At 43.6% G+C, this 17765-nt stretch overlaps 1 protein-coding gene across 2 annotated transcripts; it reads right to left on the bottom strand.

The window, feature by feature from the left end:
* Positions 1 to 2496: 2496 nt before the first annotated feature.
* GGCT (gamma-glutamylcyclotransferase) lies at positions 2497 to 16608 on the bottom strand. 2 transcript variants are annotated; one of them, XM_089651963.1, is made up of 4 exons: positions 16360 to 16603; positions 8348 to 8493; positions 6916 to 7048; positions 2497 to 3645 (listed from the first exon to the last, which is right to left on the bottom strand). In XM_089651963.1, the coding sequence occupies exons 1-4, from the start codon at positions 16516 to 16518 to the stop codon at positions 3499 to 3501; spliced, it is 585 nt and encodes a 194-aa protein (XP_089508089.1). In that variant the 5' UTR covers positions 16519 to 16603; the 3' UTR covers positions 2497 to 3498. The 2 variants fall into 2 exon arrangements, with proteins under 2 accessions (XP_089508089.1, XP_089508090.1); XM_089651964.1 differs by lacking the exon at positions 2497 to 3645 and adding an exon at positions 3653 to 4116 and having other exon boundaries at positions 16360 to 16608.
* Between the last annotated feature and the right edge of the window lie 1157 nt (positions 16609 to 17765).

Here is a 17765-nt window from a genome sequence, read left to right as displayed (position 1 = left end):
TCAGATATTCCTCTTTAGTGTGCGTTGGTGTGTAACATGTCCACATCTTATTGCATTTGAAATGCTTTTTTTATTTTCCTTTTAGGCCCCTTTTACATGGGGTGGCATCCGATTTTATCAGCTTTGAAATGCTTTTTTTATTTTCCTTTTAGGCCCCGTTCATACGGGGTGGATTCTGATTTGATCGGCAGGGATCTGTCCACTGATCTCCAGCTGATCAGAGCAGGCGGATCTCAGGTCCATCAGGCAGTTTATGCAGAGCAGACATGCTCTATGGGCAGCCAGGTGTAAAGGATTCAGCTCCCATTTACACCAGACTGATCCGATCTGCCTAGACCATGGGTCCTCATCCTTTTTGAAGAGTGAAGGCCACTTAAGTGATTTGGTATCCGGTCATGGGCCACAATGAAATGAAATGGTTCAAAATGTTGTTTATTTTGAATAGCACAATGAACATTTTTCTCCCGCAGCCACTGAGTGATGCTGGCAGGGAGAGGAGGAGAAGCCGGATTTCATTGGTTGAAGTAGGAAAATAGAGAGGATCGGTTCCTGTATATATGTTTAGGGGGGTTGGGGTAAAAACAAGTCTCAACTATGGGGTTTTACGACCCCCCTGCAAATGTAAATGAGCCCATGAAAACTGAGATTGAGCTCTATAGTCACTTTTGTGGCAGTCGTTTTTTTATTCCGGGTCACAATCCTGCACAATGTCTTTTTGTCTCTTTCAGTCAGTTGATCATGTCGACCGTGCTTATGCTTCTCAGACAACGTTTTCCCGGAATCTGCAACCTTTGATACTTTGCGACACGGCAAATAAATTGGTAACTTCACAGAGGCACCAGCTAAGCGCGCACCAACAATTTGCCCTCTTTGAAGCTCAGCAAGCTCTGACATGACTCTGTATTACTAGCAGCGCACGCAGTGAATGACAAAAGTGAGGCTTCCCACCTGTTAGCTAGGTGTCTCATCACACAGTGGAAGCAAAAGAATGTTACATCATTTTTGCTTTCAACACAGAACGTCATCAATTCACGCCTGCGAATCATGTAGTGTTTCCACTTTTTTATCCATCCCCTGTAGTTGTGTGCAGGAGGTGGGGCATCCATAATTTTGGAAATGTGCTGTTGTAAAGGTATAATCTGGAGTGGAGGTAGCAAGGATTGGTCTCTTAAAGGGACCCTAATTGTGAAGTTGCTGCTAATAGCTGGAGGTGGAACCACATGAGCAACCTGGTAAAGCGCAAGTGGCCTAATATTTTAGGTGGAGTATTCAAGTGTACGGGCATTGCACACATTGGTGGATTGGCAGCTGGGGCACTGAAGCACCTTCACTTAAGCACTATGTGGAAGATTTATGTTTTATGTCACGGAATAAACACTTTTATTATCTGGACACTGGATATGATGTTTAAGAAGTTACATTAAGGGAGTATAGTGGTCTATTTGCACTATATCACATGGAGAATATTTGGACTTGTCAGAAGAGTGATGTATTTCATTATAGCAGGCTCATGTAATTATTATGAATGATTGAGAGTTTCATATATGGAATTGCTGGTTTGTTACATTTCCAGAAGACTAATCAGTAATTGCATTGCATATTTTTGGGGGTTTTATCATTTAAACGGACAGTGCACCATTTATTTTTGGTACTGTAAACGGACTCCACTGTCCATTCATATCCGACTGCCCTCGATCCTATCCGCCTAGATGAAGAGGGACAGATCCTCTTCCATTTTTTTTCTTAGTGGACAAGATCGGATTGGGGGTAGGCAGGTGTAAACGGACACAAGCCCATTTACACCCACCATTCCATAGGGGTAGATGGAGGCTCTGATCAGGTCTATGTAAAAAACTGACAGGCGGACCTGATTGGACCCTTTGTGTGAAAAGAGCCTTACAGAAAAACTGAAATAGGAAGGCTTCTGAGTATGATGCTAATCATTTGGCCTCAATAAGTCCTAAGTCAATGTACCAGAACAAATATGCAGAAACCCACATGGACTTAGAACTTCTGACCTACATACTTGGTTTGGGTCAGCAACTTACAAACTATTGGAGTCAGAAGGTCAGCTTAAGAGCAGGTAGCTCATATTTTTAGGTGCGGGTCAGCAATGGCAGTTTTCATATTTGTCTCAATCTCCCTGAATAATTAAAGGTACACTGCAGTCATTACTGAAAATGAAGTCTTGAAAAGCATCAGAAGGGGTACACAGCCTGCTTTCCCAAAGTTTCAGGTTTTTTTATTCTGGTATAGTGCATTAGTTCACTGAAAGTAAACTCCAGCCAAAAGATGTTTTTGAAGCTTGGATGGAGTGGGGAGAAGTCAGAACCTACATTTTTTTTGCAGTTCGTGCTCCCTGTTGGGGAAATTTCTACCCACTTAGTTTAATGAAGACACAGCAAAAAGTGATGGGAAAGATTCCCAAAGTGAAGGAAAATTCCACATTTAGATACTATTCATTTTCTGGTGCAACTCAAAAAACTAAAGCGGAAGTTGGTGATTTTTTTTTTTTAATAACATTAGTTACTTTTCACGAATTCTATGTCTATCCTACAATTGAGATCCAGAGCCAGGTGCTGGAACGGCCACGCACTAGTGTTAAGTTATGAAATATGGACAAACAGTATGATAGAGTGCTATGGCATGGTCATCATCCCTCCAATAAAACACACAAATAATTCCTCCTACAGATTGGGACTATGGTTTGGAAAAAAGACAAATTTAGAGCTGTTATATATAAAAAATTATTATAACAGCTTTATTGGTATAAATACATAAAAAGCAAATAAAACCAGTATAAATTTCGGCTCTATAGCACATTCATACATTTTGTAAATAGTCAAAAGACCATCATAGTAACAAAGATGCCTAGGCACCCAACACTTTTCGAAATAGGGCTTTATATTTCTTTTTCTGAAGGAGAACAGAATGCTGCCCAAATCTCCCCCTAGTGAAAAAAAGAACAGAAGACTGCCAGTATTTGCTTTCGAAAAGTGTTGGGTACCTAGGCATCTTTGCTACCATGGTCAAGGTCTTATGACTATTTATAAAATGTATACATGTACTATAGAGCCACAATTTGTACTGGTTTTATTTGCTTCTTATGTATTTGTGCCAATAAAGCTGTTTTTTATATGTTAAAGCTCACAATTGCCTTTTGCCAAATAATAGTCCCAATGTGTAGGAGGAATTCTTTGGCCCCAATCTGCTGGACCCCAGAATTATAATTAACTAGTGGGACAGTCCCGAGGGATCAGGGACAGTTGGGATGTATGCAATTGACTCATTAGAATCCCCACTGTACAGGTTCAACTTATTTCCTGATTGCAGAATAAGAAAGGTGAAACAGGCAAGATGCTAAAATAAATATTTTTTTGCATATTTAAAAAAAAAAAAGAACAACCCTCAAGATGTTCATTAAAATGGGAAACACTTTAAACTGTAAAATCATCCCAAATTAAAACTGAAATAAAGATGCTACAATTTATGTGAAAATCATCCATCATCTTGTACTCTTTGTAATGCATCTTTCAGTCTGTCCATGATGGCCATTGGACCTGAGTAATTATTGGTTTCCAACTCTCTTAACATCTTCTGATATTGAAGTGGTAAGTCATTCTGCTTTGCTCCCATGCACATGACCTGTCAAATAAAACACATATATGCAGTTTTAATTCTCCTGGTGCAAACATATCATCTGCCTAAACTAGTCACTGTATCAATACAGGGTGGGGAAGGTAAAAGAGCAACTTACAAAGGAAACCTGAACAGGCAAGGTGGCTGAGTCACCTTAACATTTTATATAGGAATAAATTACGTAAAGAGAACAAAATCTGCCTGTGCTTTTGCACATGAGAACGAGGCTTCATTCAAACATTTATGTTTGAACATACAGCATTTATTACATAAGCAATTAAATTAGTTTTTATGTGTTGTGACAGGCGGTGCCACTGATTTCAACACTCATAAACCTCTACATGCATTCCTTTTTAAAAGCACACACTATAGGGTTGATTTACTAAAGGTTAATATAGGTGTTTACTTTACCAAGGAAATTTTACTTAGCTTAGTCAAGGTGGTAAAAATTCCCTTTTGCCAAGAATACCCAGTCACCTGCAAGGAGAATATAAAAATATGTTTGCTTACACGTGACTGGGTAAATGAAGTTAGCAGAGCTTCACATCATTCACTAAGCTAAATTTCCTTGCAAAGTGAACAGCCCATTTGTCTTTATTAAATAAATACTTACATGTCATAACATACACACTGGAGTTGATTTACTAAAGGCAAATAGGCTGTTCACTTTGCAAGGGAAGTTGCACTGTGCACCACCAGAGCTTAGTGAATGTGGCGAAGTTTCACTTTGCAAACACCAATTCACATGCAAAAAATGGGGGGGGGGGCAATTTTTGCTTGCACATGCTTAGAAGATGGAAGTCAGCAGTGTTTCACCTCATTCACTGTGCCCTAATTCCCTAGCAAAGTGCAACTTCCTTTGCAAAGTGAACAGTATATTTGCCTTTAGTAAATCAACCCCAAAAAAAGTATCACGTCAGTACTCAATTGTTTCCAAAAAACCCGAAAGTATTGTGGAAACATGACCATCACACCTATATGAGCTTGTTGAATATCCTAATTAGTCCCATAGGCCTTTTCTATGAACCTGCATCCCCCTTGTGCTTTAACTGCCTCCTGTCTTCTGGGAAGGCGTTCCTAAAGATTTAAGAGTATGTCTGTTGGAATCAATGCTCCTTCTGTCCAAAAGAGCATTTTTAAAGTGGATGGCAAGTCAAAAATAAGTCTAAATCTACTCCCACTCCCTTTCTAAGCCTATTCTATCTACCATGTAAAAGAAAGGATGCCTATACTTACCTATTCTAAAGTTGCTCTGTTCTAGTCACATGACCAGCTTCCAGCGCCGGCTTCAATATAGAGGAGGGACAGCCAACAACGGATGCCCTATAATGAGCTTATGGGTGATATCATTGCCCAGGTTCTGCAGCCATTGTCAGCGATCTCTCCTCTACAATGAAGCCAGTGCTGGAAAGCTCAAGTGACCGGACCAGAGTGACTTCAGAATAGGCAAGTATAGGCATCTTTCTTTTTACAGGGTACATAGAATAGCTTTAGAATGGGGTGGGAGTAGATTTGAAGCATATGTAAAATCTCACCTTGTAAAAACAACCCATTAAATTTAAAATAGAAATGAAAGGCAAAAACATTTTGTATACATATAAAAAACATTATAAATACAATTTTTTTTCCCTGTTTCTTAACCTCTTCATGCCGAGCGCACACAAATGTGCAGCCTCTTGGCATCTGGGCTTTGACGCTGAGGGGCCGCATATTTGCGTGCAATTAAGGAAAATGTGCTGAGAGCGCGCACCCTGCACGCTCCCAGCACACATAGCCGGTACTCATGGAAAGGTCCCAATCTCCTCTTGTGATCGAGACCTTTCCAGATCATGTGACCGCCGTGACAGCGAATCACATGACCCTAAAACCCTGTCCGCCTCTCGGCTTCTGATACCCTTAAAGGACCGTGAGGCGCCGGCGCCAAGGGGTTAAATAAGTGATTGCATACCCTCTGTTCTCAGCTGTATAAAGAGCTGGGGGAGGCGAAACTGCTGCACACTGATCTTCCCAGTGATCGGCTGTGCAGAGAAAAGGGGGGGGGGCGTGTTAGCACAAGCCTGATTAATGGATTATCTTCCAGCACAGCTAGAAAGCTGACCTATGTGCTCTCCTGCCTAGTGTGGCTAGTGTGATCAGCTTTTAATAGGAGAGCAGAGGGACCGGCAGGAAAACCAGGAATTTTACAAAAAGGAAGCATTACAAAAAACAGGATACGTTTTTATACAAGTACATGGTATAGCAAACACATATCAGGAATCTGAAATGTTGGGTTTACATATTCTTTGAGCATAGTTAGGTTTTGACTTGCCCTCCACTTTAAGGTCAGATACTGATATTGGATTAGAGGACCTAACTCATGATCAGCATTCCAATTCATCCCAAAGGTGTTCAGTAGGGTTAAGAATAAATGTTGAGTCTCTGTTCTCTACACTAAACCCACCTAACCATGAGTCTTACCCAAACTAAAACCAAAGATTTTGCAGCTGTACACTATAATGTGTTCCCAGATCAATCCAAAAATGTATATATCAAAAAGTGCAATGCAAATATCTCAAGTGCTTGCCCGCTGTATCTACCTCTGTGAACCATGTATAATTATATAAAACCTGTATATACGCAAATAATCTCTAAATTATAATTAATGTGCCCAAAAAATATCTGCTTCATAGTGTTCATACAAGTGCATATACAGTACATAACCTGGCAGAAATTATTACATTTTGGCATTGATGAATGAAATTGAAAATATGACTGATCATGCCAAAAAACTGTCTTTATTGAAAGCGGTAGTAAACCGCAGGAAAAAAAAAAAAAGTCCCCTGCAAGGTAATGTCATAATGTGCTAGTATACATCGCATACTAGCACATTATAAAGAACTTATCAGAAAACAAGCCCTCCAGTAGCACATTGTCATTGCTGCAGTGGTTTCCATCCTCACACGGTCTTCCTTCTGGGTTTGCGAGCTCCGGCCGTCTGACAGGCTGGGCCATGATGACGTCACTCCCGTGCTTGAGCCGGCTTTAGAAAAGAGAATATCTCCTAAACGGTGCACATTTAGGAGATATTCATTTTACCTACAGGTAAGCTTTCTTATAAGACTAAGGGAGCATTAGAGCCTTACTATACTGTTCCAAAAGCAGACTTGTATCAGCTGATGGAGTTCAGATTTCACACTACCCTATGCTCATTAATATTTTGACAGAAAAATCCCAGTCGTAAAATACCTTTGACTTTTACAAGTTGCTATCTATGTATTTTGAGCCCCAATAGATTACCTGCTTGTACTGAGGGGATGTCAGCCCATACACACACTGATTCATCTGATAACATCGGCAAACCAGCTCTCCTTCTGGTGTCTGGACATTGATCTCTATTGGTTGATATATACCCCCAGCAACCCCCTCCTGGCTGGAAGAAACAAAAAATACAGTTTCAGAAAATAATATCGGTTAAGCAAACGCATTCATATATCAGAAAATATTTGTTTATTAGACTACTATATATAGGTAGAAAGTTATCTTATCTGGACTTGCAACAGTGTTATAAATGCATGAAAGAGATTTAAAGACCAAACTTTTTGATTTAGTTAGTTTTTGATTAGGAAAGGGTTAAAGCTGAAGTTTAGGTATGGACTGTTTTGCAAGCAGGACATATATAAGAATGAATGTGCCATACCTGGCCGATCCCTGTGAAAGCTGGAAATCACTGTAGCAGGCAGCGCTAGTCCAGTGGCTGTCACTAGCTTCTGGGTCCTGTACTGAGCAGCTTCCATTAGTGACCACTGGAAGTCACTCAACTGGCATGGGCTCCATTCAGGAAACACTTTGCATTTTCTCAATAAATGTAAAGCATTCTCTGATTGGATGGTAACATCACATTCCCCCCCCCCCCCCCCCCTTCATTGTTCAATCAGAGAATGTTTTATATTCATTATGAAAATGCAAAGTGTTCTTTGAACGGAGCCTACTACAGTGATCTCCAGCTTCTACGGCAATAGGTCCGATATGGCACATCCACACTTGAGAAATGCAACAGGCAGAGTTAACTTCTACAAAGTTAGAGTAATATACTTTTTTGACAGCTGTCACCAGAACAGGTATGCCCATTGGAAGATTTCCCCTCACCTCATATTCTGTTGACAACTGTTAAATGTTGGATTTATTACCCCCTCTGCATTTCTCTTGCTATTCCTTGCCTCCTTCAAGTGCTTGGAGCCTAAAGAAGTGCTGTTTGTTAAGCAGTCCCATCTCCATGCTAGCTATGTTGACAGCTGTGGGGGACAGTGGGGTGACCCTCTGCCCGACTTTGTAGATAGGTTTACAAAGCACAAAGCAACATAGTACAAAAGTACTACATGTATAAAAAAAGTTACAAACATGGAGGAAATTAAAGAAAAATGGCCCTGTGGCCACACTCCCTCAGTCTGCTGAAACGGTTAGTGGGGAAGATATACAAAAATACAGCATGCTTCCTAAGGCTCCTTTCACAATAGCATCCCCCGCTGGGAGAACACAATGGCTCTATGGGACGGATTCCCCATCAATACCGACTGTGGTTGCAGGTAAGAAGAAAATCTCCCCATCTGTGGTCAGCTTTAGCCTTGAAAACCAATTTATTTTCAGTCAGTTTTTAATGCTGACCTACACCATGCCATTAATAAATAGCACAGCATGACAAAATTTGCCTACAATGGCCTTGTTCACTTACATGTCTAAAGAGTCCAAGCAGGAGATGTCCATCTTCCAGACGACTCCCCAGACCTCATCCCCTTGGCTGTCCACCACTGTAGCCACTCCTCCATGCCACCTTTTGTTCCGATTGCCTTTGTGGCTCCCAAATGCAAGCCTGAAGTCCTAATATTAAAAGCATATGAAGATTAGTTATGAATACTCCTCTCTGGACACATCCACATGCACATAAAATTTCAACAGAACCCCCAAATGTTCTAATGCTTTTTCTAGTGTTTTCAGAAAATGTTACTTAAGGGTAATGCAGATATGACATCCAGCTGATATGCTCATTTTCAACTGGATCACGATGGCCTCAAACTGTGGATGGTACCCGACTCAGTTTGGCCAGCCAGTATTAGAGGGATCCATTGTTTAGACAATCGGAAAACCTATCCTGATAAACTGATATTGCTCTCTGCTCTTCTCCATTTACATAAAATGATGGAAGAGTTCAGCAGATAATTTGTATGAAGCACATCTAGTAGTAGTTAGACACATTCAACCGGATGAGTTTTGTAATGTTGCAGATGTTTCACAACCTATGCAAGCAGCTTCTCCTTTTCATGAACTCCTTCAAAACGGAAGAAGCTCCTTGCGTAAGCTGTGAAACGCCTTAAACATTAAAGAACAAATCCAGTTGAATGTGACCATTTTCTAGTTACACTATGACCTGGACAAATGAGAACTTTTCTAGACATATTACATTAATGATAGGTGGATCATGAAAGCATGAATGAGCACATCACAAGTCCATGGGCAGCTTAAGAGTCTTCAGGCTCCTAGATTTTACCTACACTTCCACAGCCCTTTTAACACTAATTACTCTGTATAACAGAACTATTCTTGAAGATATGGAGATATGTTTATAATTGATTTTAAATGCTTGTGCTTTCTTATTTACCCGTTCTATTAATTAAAATAATCAGTCCACGCAAAAGTGATATTTCAGATATGTGTGAAACATTCTGGGCTGAGTCAGCAACTGTAGGTTCCTAGGCATCTCGGATATTCCAACAATGAGATCTCTGTGTAATAATTCCCAATTTTGGGTGTTCCTGCATCTACATCATACAAGTTACATCTACATCATACAAGTTCCATTTTCTAAAACTCAAAACAAATTAAATATCTAACAAGGGGAGTGGAAGCCCCTCATAATGACCCAGGCAAAAATAACAACCCAGAACCTCAACCACAGATATTCCATCAAGAGAGGTCTCAATAAGAAAACAGTCTGGTGATTTAATTCTCCACCATCTATCAATAACTGAAACATCTGTTATAACTAAAATTGTACTACAGGATGCCACAGACTCTGATGCACTTGCTCTTTCTCTCTCTGAAAATGCTACTTGCACTACTTGCATGGCTATCATGCAGATCCAATGGCTTCAATACTTGAAGGGCCTCCAGCCTGAAACAAGTATGCAAGACATCCAGCGTCATTCAACTCAAAAGACAGAGGACACACTGTGAGTACAGGCATAATGGATCTGCCCCCAAGGCACCACCACAGTACCACACCACTGAATGACGTCAATGCCACTCTCTGCATCACTGAGGACCCAACAAGTACTGAAGTATAGGTACAGAGGACCCAGCATGTCTGGTGACAGGCCTAAAGACATCAGAGAAAAGGTTAATATACTTTGCAAAATAAGGTGGACTCCAATTATGACTCACTTGATTGTGTCCCTTTTTATTTTTTGTGATAGAGTTACTTTAAAGCAAACCTGCTTCGAATTTGCCTGAGACTTATGGGCCATTTGCCTGAGACTTTTTCTGTACTAGCTAAAGATATGGAGTTCCTTTATGTAGTCAGAATAATTTGTCATCATTCAGGGACTTTTCCAATCTAATGGAAAAACTTCCTGTAGGAGGGTCCCTATCTTCTATGTCACCACTGTCAACATTGGCCAAGCAACACAAAAGATCCTGGCACTCATTAGGATCTTATGAAAATAGGAAGAAATGTATTTATTTATTTCAGGTACTTATATAGCGCAATCAGTTTACACAGGGCTTTACATATATACAGTTGTGGCCAAAATTATTCAACCCCCAATGCTGTAAAGGGGTTTAGGGACTATAGTGTACATTTGGAATTGTATTCAGAATCAAATCCTACAAGGACGTTGTAACTACCCAAATGCAACTAAAATGACATCAATTGTTTATGTAATACAGTAGTAAATGGTTCTTATGTGGTTTCTTCATTGCCACAATTATTCAACCCCTTAAAGACTACCACTCTGAAGAACAGAGGTTCATACAGGTGCTTTCCATCAGGTATTGAAAACACCTGTGGATGTCACCGAGCAGCAATCAAGCATAATAAGCACCAATTAGGCAGCTTTAAAATGACTGTGATACTCAGCTCCTTCTAGACATTTACTGGTGTGGTTACAAACATGGTGAAGGCAAGAGAATGGTCCAGGAAGACAAGAGAAGAGGTGATTTCTCTTCACAGGAAGGGCAATGGCTATAAGAAGATTGCAAAGATGTTAAACATACCAAGAGACACCTTAGGAAGCATCATTCGCAAATTCAAGGCAAAGGGCACTGTTGAAACGCTACCTGGTCGTGGCAGAAAGAAGATGCTGACTTCGACTGCTGTGCGCTACCTGAAGCGTAGAGTGGAGAGAAGTCCCCGTGTGACTGCTGAGGAACTGAGAAAAGATTTGTCAGATGTGGGTACAGAAGTTTCAGCCCAGACAATAAGACGCACACTGCGTAATGAAGGCCTCCGTGCCAGAACTCCCAGGCGTACCCCCTTGCTGTCTCCAAAGAATAAGAAGAGTCGACTGCAGTATGCCAAAAGCCATGTGGACAAACCACAAAAGTTGTGGGATAGTGTTCTGTGGACTGATGAAACAAAATTAGAACTGTTTGGGCCCATGGATCAACGCTATGTTTGGAGGAGGAAGAACAAGGCCTATGATGAAAAGAACACCTTGCCTACTGTGAAGCATGGTGGAGGGTCAATCATGCTTTGGGGCTGTTTTGCTTCTGCAGGTACAGGGAAGCTTCAGCGTGTGCAAGGTACCATGAATTCTCTTCAGTACCAGGAGATATTGGATGGAAACGTGATGCAGTCCGTCACACACCTGAGGCTTGGGAGACGTTGGACCTTTCAACAGGACAATGATCCCAAGCATACCTCCAAGTCCACTAGAGCATGGTTGCAGAGGAAAGGCTGGAACATTTTGGAGTGGCCATCGCAGTCACCAGACTTAAATCCGATTGAGAACCTCTGGTGGGACTTAAAGAAAGCAGTTGCAGTGCGCAAGCCTAAGAATGTGACTGAACTGGAGGCCTTTGCCCATGAAGAATGGGCGAAGATACCCGTAGATCGCTGCAAGACACTTGTGTCAAGCTATGCTTCACGTTTAAAAGCTGTTATAACTGTAAAAGGATGCTGTACTAAGTACTAAGATTGAATGTCACTTGGGGGTTGAATAAAACTGATAATGCTGTGAGCACAGAAAAGACATTTGTGGTTATTTCATTATAACTGTTATGTTATATTTGTCTGACCTACAAGTGCCTCTTTAATGTAAATGTAAGCAAGATGACTGAATGATCAAAAGCAATGTCAAACTGGCCAAAACACTCAATTTCAGTGGGGGTTGAATAATTTTGGCCACAACTGTATATTGTATATTCACATCAGTCCCTAACCCTCAAGGGGCATACAATCTAAGGTCCCTAACTCACATTCATACATACACATACTAGGGACAATTTAGACAGGATCCAATTCACCTACCAGCATGTCTTTGGAGTGTGGGAGGAAACCGGAGTACCCGGAGGAAACCCACGCAGGTCACACAGTTTGCCTGGAGCAACTCCAGGCAGATGGTGCTGTGGCTGGGATTTGAACCAACAACCCCTATACTGCCAGGCAGAAGTGCTAACCACTGTGCTGCCCAATCGCTCTGCCAATTGTCCTGTCTGAGTTGTCCACCCATCTAATTCCAGCCTTAAGCTTAGTACACACATACAGAAAATCGTATGACAAATACCACTTTCAAAGCAATGGTACGATAATCTGATTGTTAGTACACAGCTTTTGTCTGAAATTATTTGAAGTGACGAGCATGAAAATTTTTCTTGTACGATACCAGATTATACGATTTTCGTTTAATCGGTAAGTTTTCATCTGAAAATACAATACAGGACATCACTTCCAAATTTTTATTCTGTCATACAAGAATTTTCGTAACTTTAGTAACCTCTTCACTTTCAATATGAGACTAGCATGTAAAAAAAAAAAAAAACGGACAATCATTCGTGCAATATTCATGGCTGCTGGTTGACTTGTCCAGTTAAAGTCTCTTAATTATCACTACGACTGAACACCCCCCTTTTGACTCATTACGTTTGTGTGTTATAGATCATTTACTGCCAACATGAAATCGTTATACAAATCAAAGGATGTCTAAACCCAAGAACAAACATTTTATATATTGCAGCTAACCAGTCCCTAGAAGTGATAGCTGCACTTGTTTTATTTTTCAAGCTACATTTATTTTCAGCAAGTAAAGAATTACCACCTGGTTATCCTGTCACAAATACTGTGTCCCTGTAACTTCCTGTGAATTGAATTGATAGATTAATGGTTCTTTTTCTTCCAAACTATCTTTTGTAAATTACTAATTCTTTTGCCCCCCCCCCCCCCCAATTTATTAGAGATGACGATAGGAAGATGTGTTTTTAGTCCTGTCCTATGGTGATAACTATGCCTTTCTCCTTGGACACAGTGGAACAAGTGAATGTAGAGACAGGGAGACAGACCTTCCTAGCAACTATAGAACACCCAACAACAATAGATCCCTCCCAGCAACTAAACATCCCCCAGCAACAATATATCTCTTACAGCAAAAATACCCCCAGTAACAATAGATCCATTCCAGTAACTATAGACCCCCTGCAATAACATACCCTCAGCAACAATAGATCCACCCAGCAACAATAGAACTCTGATTAACAATAGACCCCTCCTCATGAAAAAATATCCACCAGCAGCCAGCAACAATAGACCCTTGAGCAACAGTAGATCCCCCACCAGCAGCAATAGACCTCCCCAGCAACAATAGACCCTTTAGCACCCCTAGGCATTACATACATTCAGTGTTGGAGGTGGTGGAACTGCATTCCCCTACGTTTCCGCTGAAAGAAAACCCTGGATTTATGAAAAATGTTATAGAACAAGAAGTTCATTCTCCAAAATGCAAAAACAGAACAACAGCAGAGAGCAGACCAGAATGCTCCACTGATTGATGGCCAAAATCTAGATGACTGGGGCAGATGCACAAACCACAGGCTTATCAATACATGGACAGGCTATTCTATCAGTGTGAGGGATGGAAAAGTCCAGTCCACTGGCCTGCACTTCAAAGTGAAATGTGCATTTCTAAAAAATACAAATGTATCATGATTTCTCTTATAGATAATAAAGCTGAAAAGCATTTTTTTATTTTGGATTAGTGACTGGCCTCAGGTGATACACAGAGTGTTATAACCCCTGTCATTTTTTTGACCATCTGTGTCCCATTGTAGGGATTTCCCTTCACTTCCTGCCCCATAGCCAAAACAGGAAATAAGAGAAAATCCCCCCAAAGTGAACAAATCCCTGGTTTTCACCAGAACTAGTGTCCCAACTGGAAGATTTCCCCTCTATTACTGTTCTGGTGACAAACCAAACTTTGGGATTTTCTTTCACTTTTACTCTCCGAGATCAAGGTGATCAGGACACAAATCCTCATGTCTGAGCCTCCAGCAAGGAGAACCGTGAGCAGCACAATAGTGGCATCACCAAATCTCCCGAGACTAGTAACAGGCATCAGTACCTTACTTCTCACACTGCAGATATGCAGCTAGGGGGATGCAGACACAGAATTGCCGAGGCACACACATAACAAGAAGAGTACTGCTATCCTTCAAGAGACGTTCTGGGCAAATAGGTAGATCTTTCAGGAAACTGCTTAGGCACAATTACCATTTATAAATATTCTCTGTAAGGCTAGGCTCACATCTGTGCAGGTGATTTCCACTGCAGGACCACAATTGTTCCAGCAGCTGCAGTCAACTGCACAGAAAAGTGCACTGCATGCATGCCGGTGCAATAATCTTAATGGTACACCGCATGCACTGGAAATCGTTCCCACACTGGGAACTGCACTACAATTGCAATTCCCTTGTGGACTGCAATTTCAGATATGCTGCATGGACCTGATCCCTGCATATCAGGAGGGGGAGCTGGCAGAGATGCATCAATGTGAACCTAGGGTAACATAGCAATTCTTTAATAGAGAGGTATGGCTTTTTTGGCCATTCTTCTCTTGTGCATCAGAGAGGTACAAATACTTTTGCTCTCCTGTGACCCAAAGCCAACTGATGGCGGGCAATTAACCGCTATCAGCTGATGGGGCAGAGCCGCTCCAAACTCAGGAAGCATCATGGTAAAATGGACAGCTGGCTCCACCTCTCAACATGCAGCCAAGAGCCAGAGCTAGCTGATCCTGCCCCCCTCCATCCTGGCATTCCAAGGTTGCAACTTGTATGGGTAAAAATCGCATTGCATCTGCACCAAAAAGGTGCAGGACCCTTTTTTAAATCCGCACCTAATTTCTGGCAATCGCATTGCCTTTTTTTTCTGTTTTGGGGTGTCATTAATTTATCATTGACACCCACACCAGATCACATGAACGCGATGCAATTGCAATGTGGTGCGGGAAATGCACAGGATTCGCAGTGTTTCCTGCATCACATTGGTGTGAACCCAGGCTCAAATAAATGTGAGCTGTAAATCTATTGGACCCTGTCTGTCACCCTACAGTACACAGCTACACATACATCTGTAATTCTCCTATAAAGAAGGACCATTGGGGTGTCCCTGTGATCCCTGTGCACACTGTGTGTGTATGCTGCACTCACCGATCAGCTGCTGACTCATTGTACATCAGCCTTTCCTAGAATGCACCAGCATCACCCACACAATACAGCCAGATACACACTGACTACACACACTACCAGCACCCCGTGCCGGGCTCCCCGGGATCACATGTACCCCCCACACAGTCTGCACTACCAGCACCCCGTGCCGGGCTCCCCGGGATCACATGTACCCCCCACACAGTCTGCACTACCAGCACCCCGTGCCGGGCTCCCCGGGATCACATGTACCCCCCACACAGTCTGCACTACCAGCACCCCGTGCCGGGCTCCCCGGGATCACATGTACCCCCCACACAGTCTGCACTACCAGCACCCCGTGCCGGGCTCCCCGGGATCACATGTACCCCCCACACAGTCTGCACTACCAGCACCCCGTGCCGGGCTCCCCGGGATCACATGTACCCCCCACACAGTCTGCACTACCAGCACCCCGTGCCGGGCTCCCCGGGATCACATGTACCCCCCACACAGTCTGCACTACCAGCACCCCGTGCCGGGCTCCCCGGGATCACATGTACCCCCCACACAGTCTGCACTACCAGCACCCCGTGCCGGGCTCCCCGGGATCACATGTACCCCCCACACAGTCTGCACTACCAGCACCCCGTGCCGGGCCCCCCGGGATCACATGTACCCCCCACACAGTCTGCACTACCAGCACCCCGTGCCGGGCTCCCCGGGATCACATGTACCCCCCACACAGTCTGCACTACCAGCACCCCGTGCCGGGCCCCCCGGGATCACATGTACCCCCCACACAGTCTGCACTACCAGCACCCCGTGCCGGGCCCCCCGGGATCACATGTACCCCCCACACAGTCTGCACTACCAGCACCCCGTGCCGGGCCCCCCGGGATCACATGTACCCCCCACACAGTCTGCACTACCAGCACCCCGTGCCGGGCTCCCCGGGATCACATGTACCCCCCACACAGTCTGCACTACCAGCACCCCGTGCCGGGCCCCCCGGGATCACATGTACCCCCACCCTGCATTCTAATTCAGGTTGTCCAGAAGATCAGAGAGCACCTTGAGCAGAGCAATGCTGTGGAATGAAGCGGAAGGATTGTCCAGCAGGATCCTCTCTTTCAGTAAATTGCTGCCATAGGCGAAGTAATAGAAGCAGTTGTGTCCAGGCTGGAGCCCGGCGGAGTCCTTCCTCTCCGTGCCCATCTTCTCTGTGTACATATACGGAGCGCTCTGGTAACCGGCACACTGTCACCTGTCATCACAACCGGAATGTACTCCTCATCTGGATCACTGCCCGCCCCGCCCCCCACATTGCTGCCATGCGCATGCTTCCTACTCACACTCAGCACAGAACCTTGAACCATGAGCGCAGGGCGCAGCCGCATCCTGGCAACCTGCATCTGTATCTGTGTATTAACCCTTTGATCCCCGGGGGGAGCATCATCCCCGTCCTTCAGTGTATTAACCCTCTGATCCCCGGGAGGAGCATCATCCCTGTCCTTCATGATCCCCGGGAGCAGCATCATCCCTGTCCTTCAGTATACTAACCCTCTGATCCCCGGGAGCATCCTCCCTGTCCTCCAGCGTATTAACCCTCTGATCACTAAGAGCATGATCATCCCTCTCCTTCATTATATTAACCCTCTGATCCCTGGGAGCATCATCATCCTTGTCCTTCAGTGTATTAACCCTCTGATCACTGGAAGCATGATTTTCCCTGTCCTTCAGTGTATTAACCCTCTGATCTATTAGAGGATCATCATCCCTGTCCTTCGGTGTATTAACCCTTTGATCACTGAGAGCATCATCATCCCTGTTCTTTGGTGTATTAACCCTCCGATCACTGAGAGCATCATCATCATCCCTGTCCTTCAGTGTATTAACCCTCCAATCATTGGGACTATCATCATCCCTGTCCTTCAGTGTAATAACCCTCTAATCCCTGGAAGCATCATTTTCCCTGTCCTTCAGTGTATTAACTATCTGAACACCTAGAGCAGGGGTGGCAAACTCCATTTCATTGCAGGCCGTATCAGCATTATGAGGCTGGTTGTATCTGTAGGACTAGATGTCCAGAGCACCCCACCCCCTATTACATCAGATGTCAAGAATTCTTCATCCTCCCTAACATCACCATGCCCCTTTGGAGGCTGAGCTGGGAAGCAGAAAGTGCAGGGTCTGGAGGGGGACCAGAGGAGGAGTGGAGTCAGTTACCAGAGTCGGCTGAATGAAGTGACCAGCGGAGGCAGAGATGAGGGGGTGCTGCAGCTGCAGTGAGAGGTGCAGGATCTGGCGGAGGAGTTATGTCCTCCTCTCTGCTGCCGATTGCTGAAACAGGGTGGGGGCGGAGACAAGTGGGTACCGCAGCTGCAGAAGAGGTGCAAGGGTCACTTGAAATGGCCTGAAGGCTCAGATTCAGCCCACGGGCCTTGTGTTTGACACCTGTGACCTAGAACATCATCCTC

The sequence above is a fragment of the Staurois parvus genome, unplaced genomic scaffold (assembly GCF_062004578.1).
Source record: "Staurois parvus isolate SC_StPar_1 unplaced genomic scaffold, SC_StPar_1.0 ptg000668l, whole genome shotgun sequence".
Taxonomy (NCBI): Eukaryota; Metazoa; Chordata; class Amphibia; order Anura; family Ranidae; genus Staurois; species Staurois parvus.
Note: the sequence above shows the minus strand (reverse complement) of the source record. Positions and strands in the feature narration are given on the sequence as shown.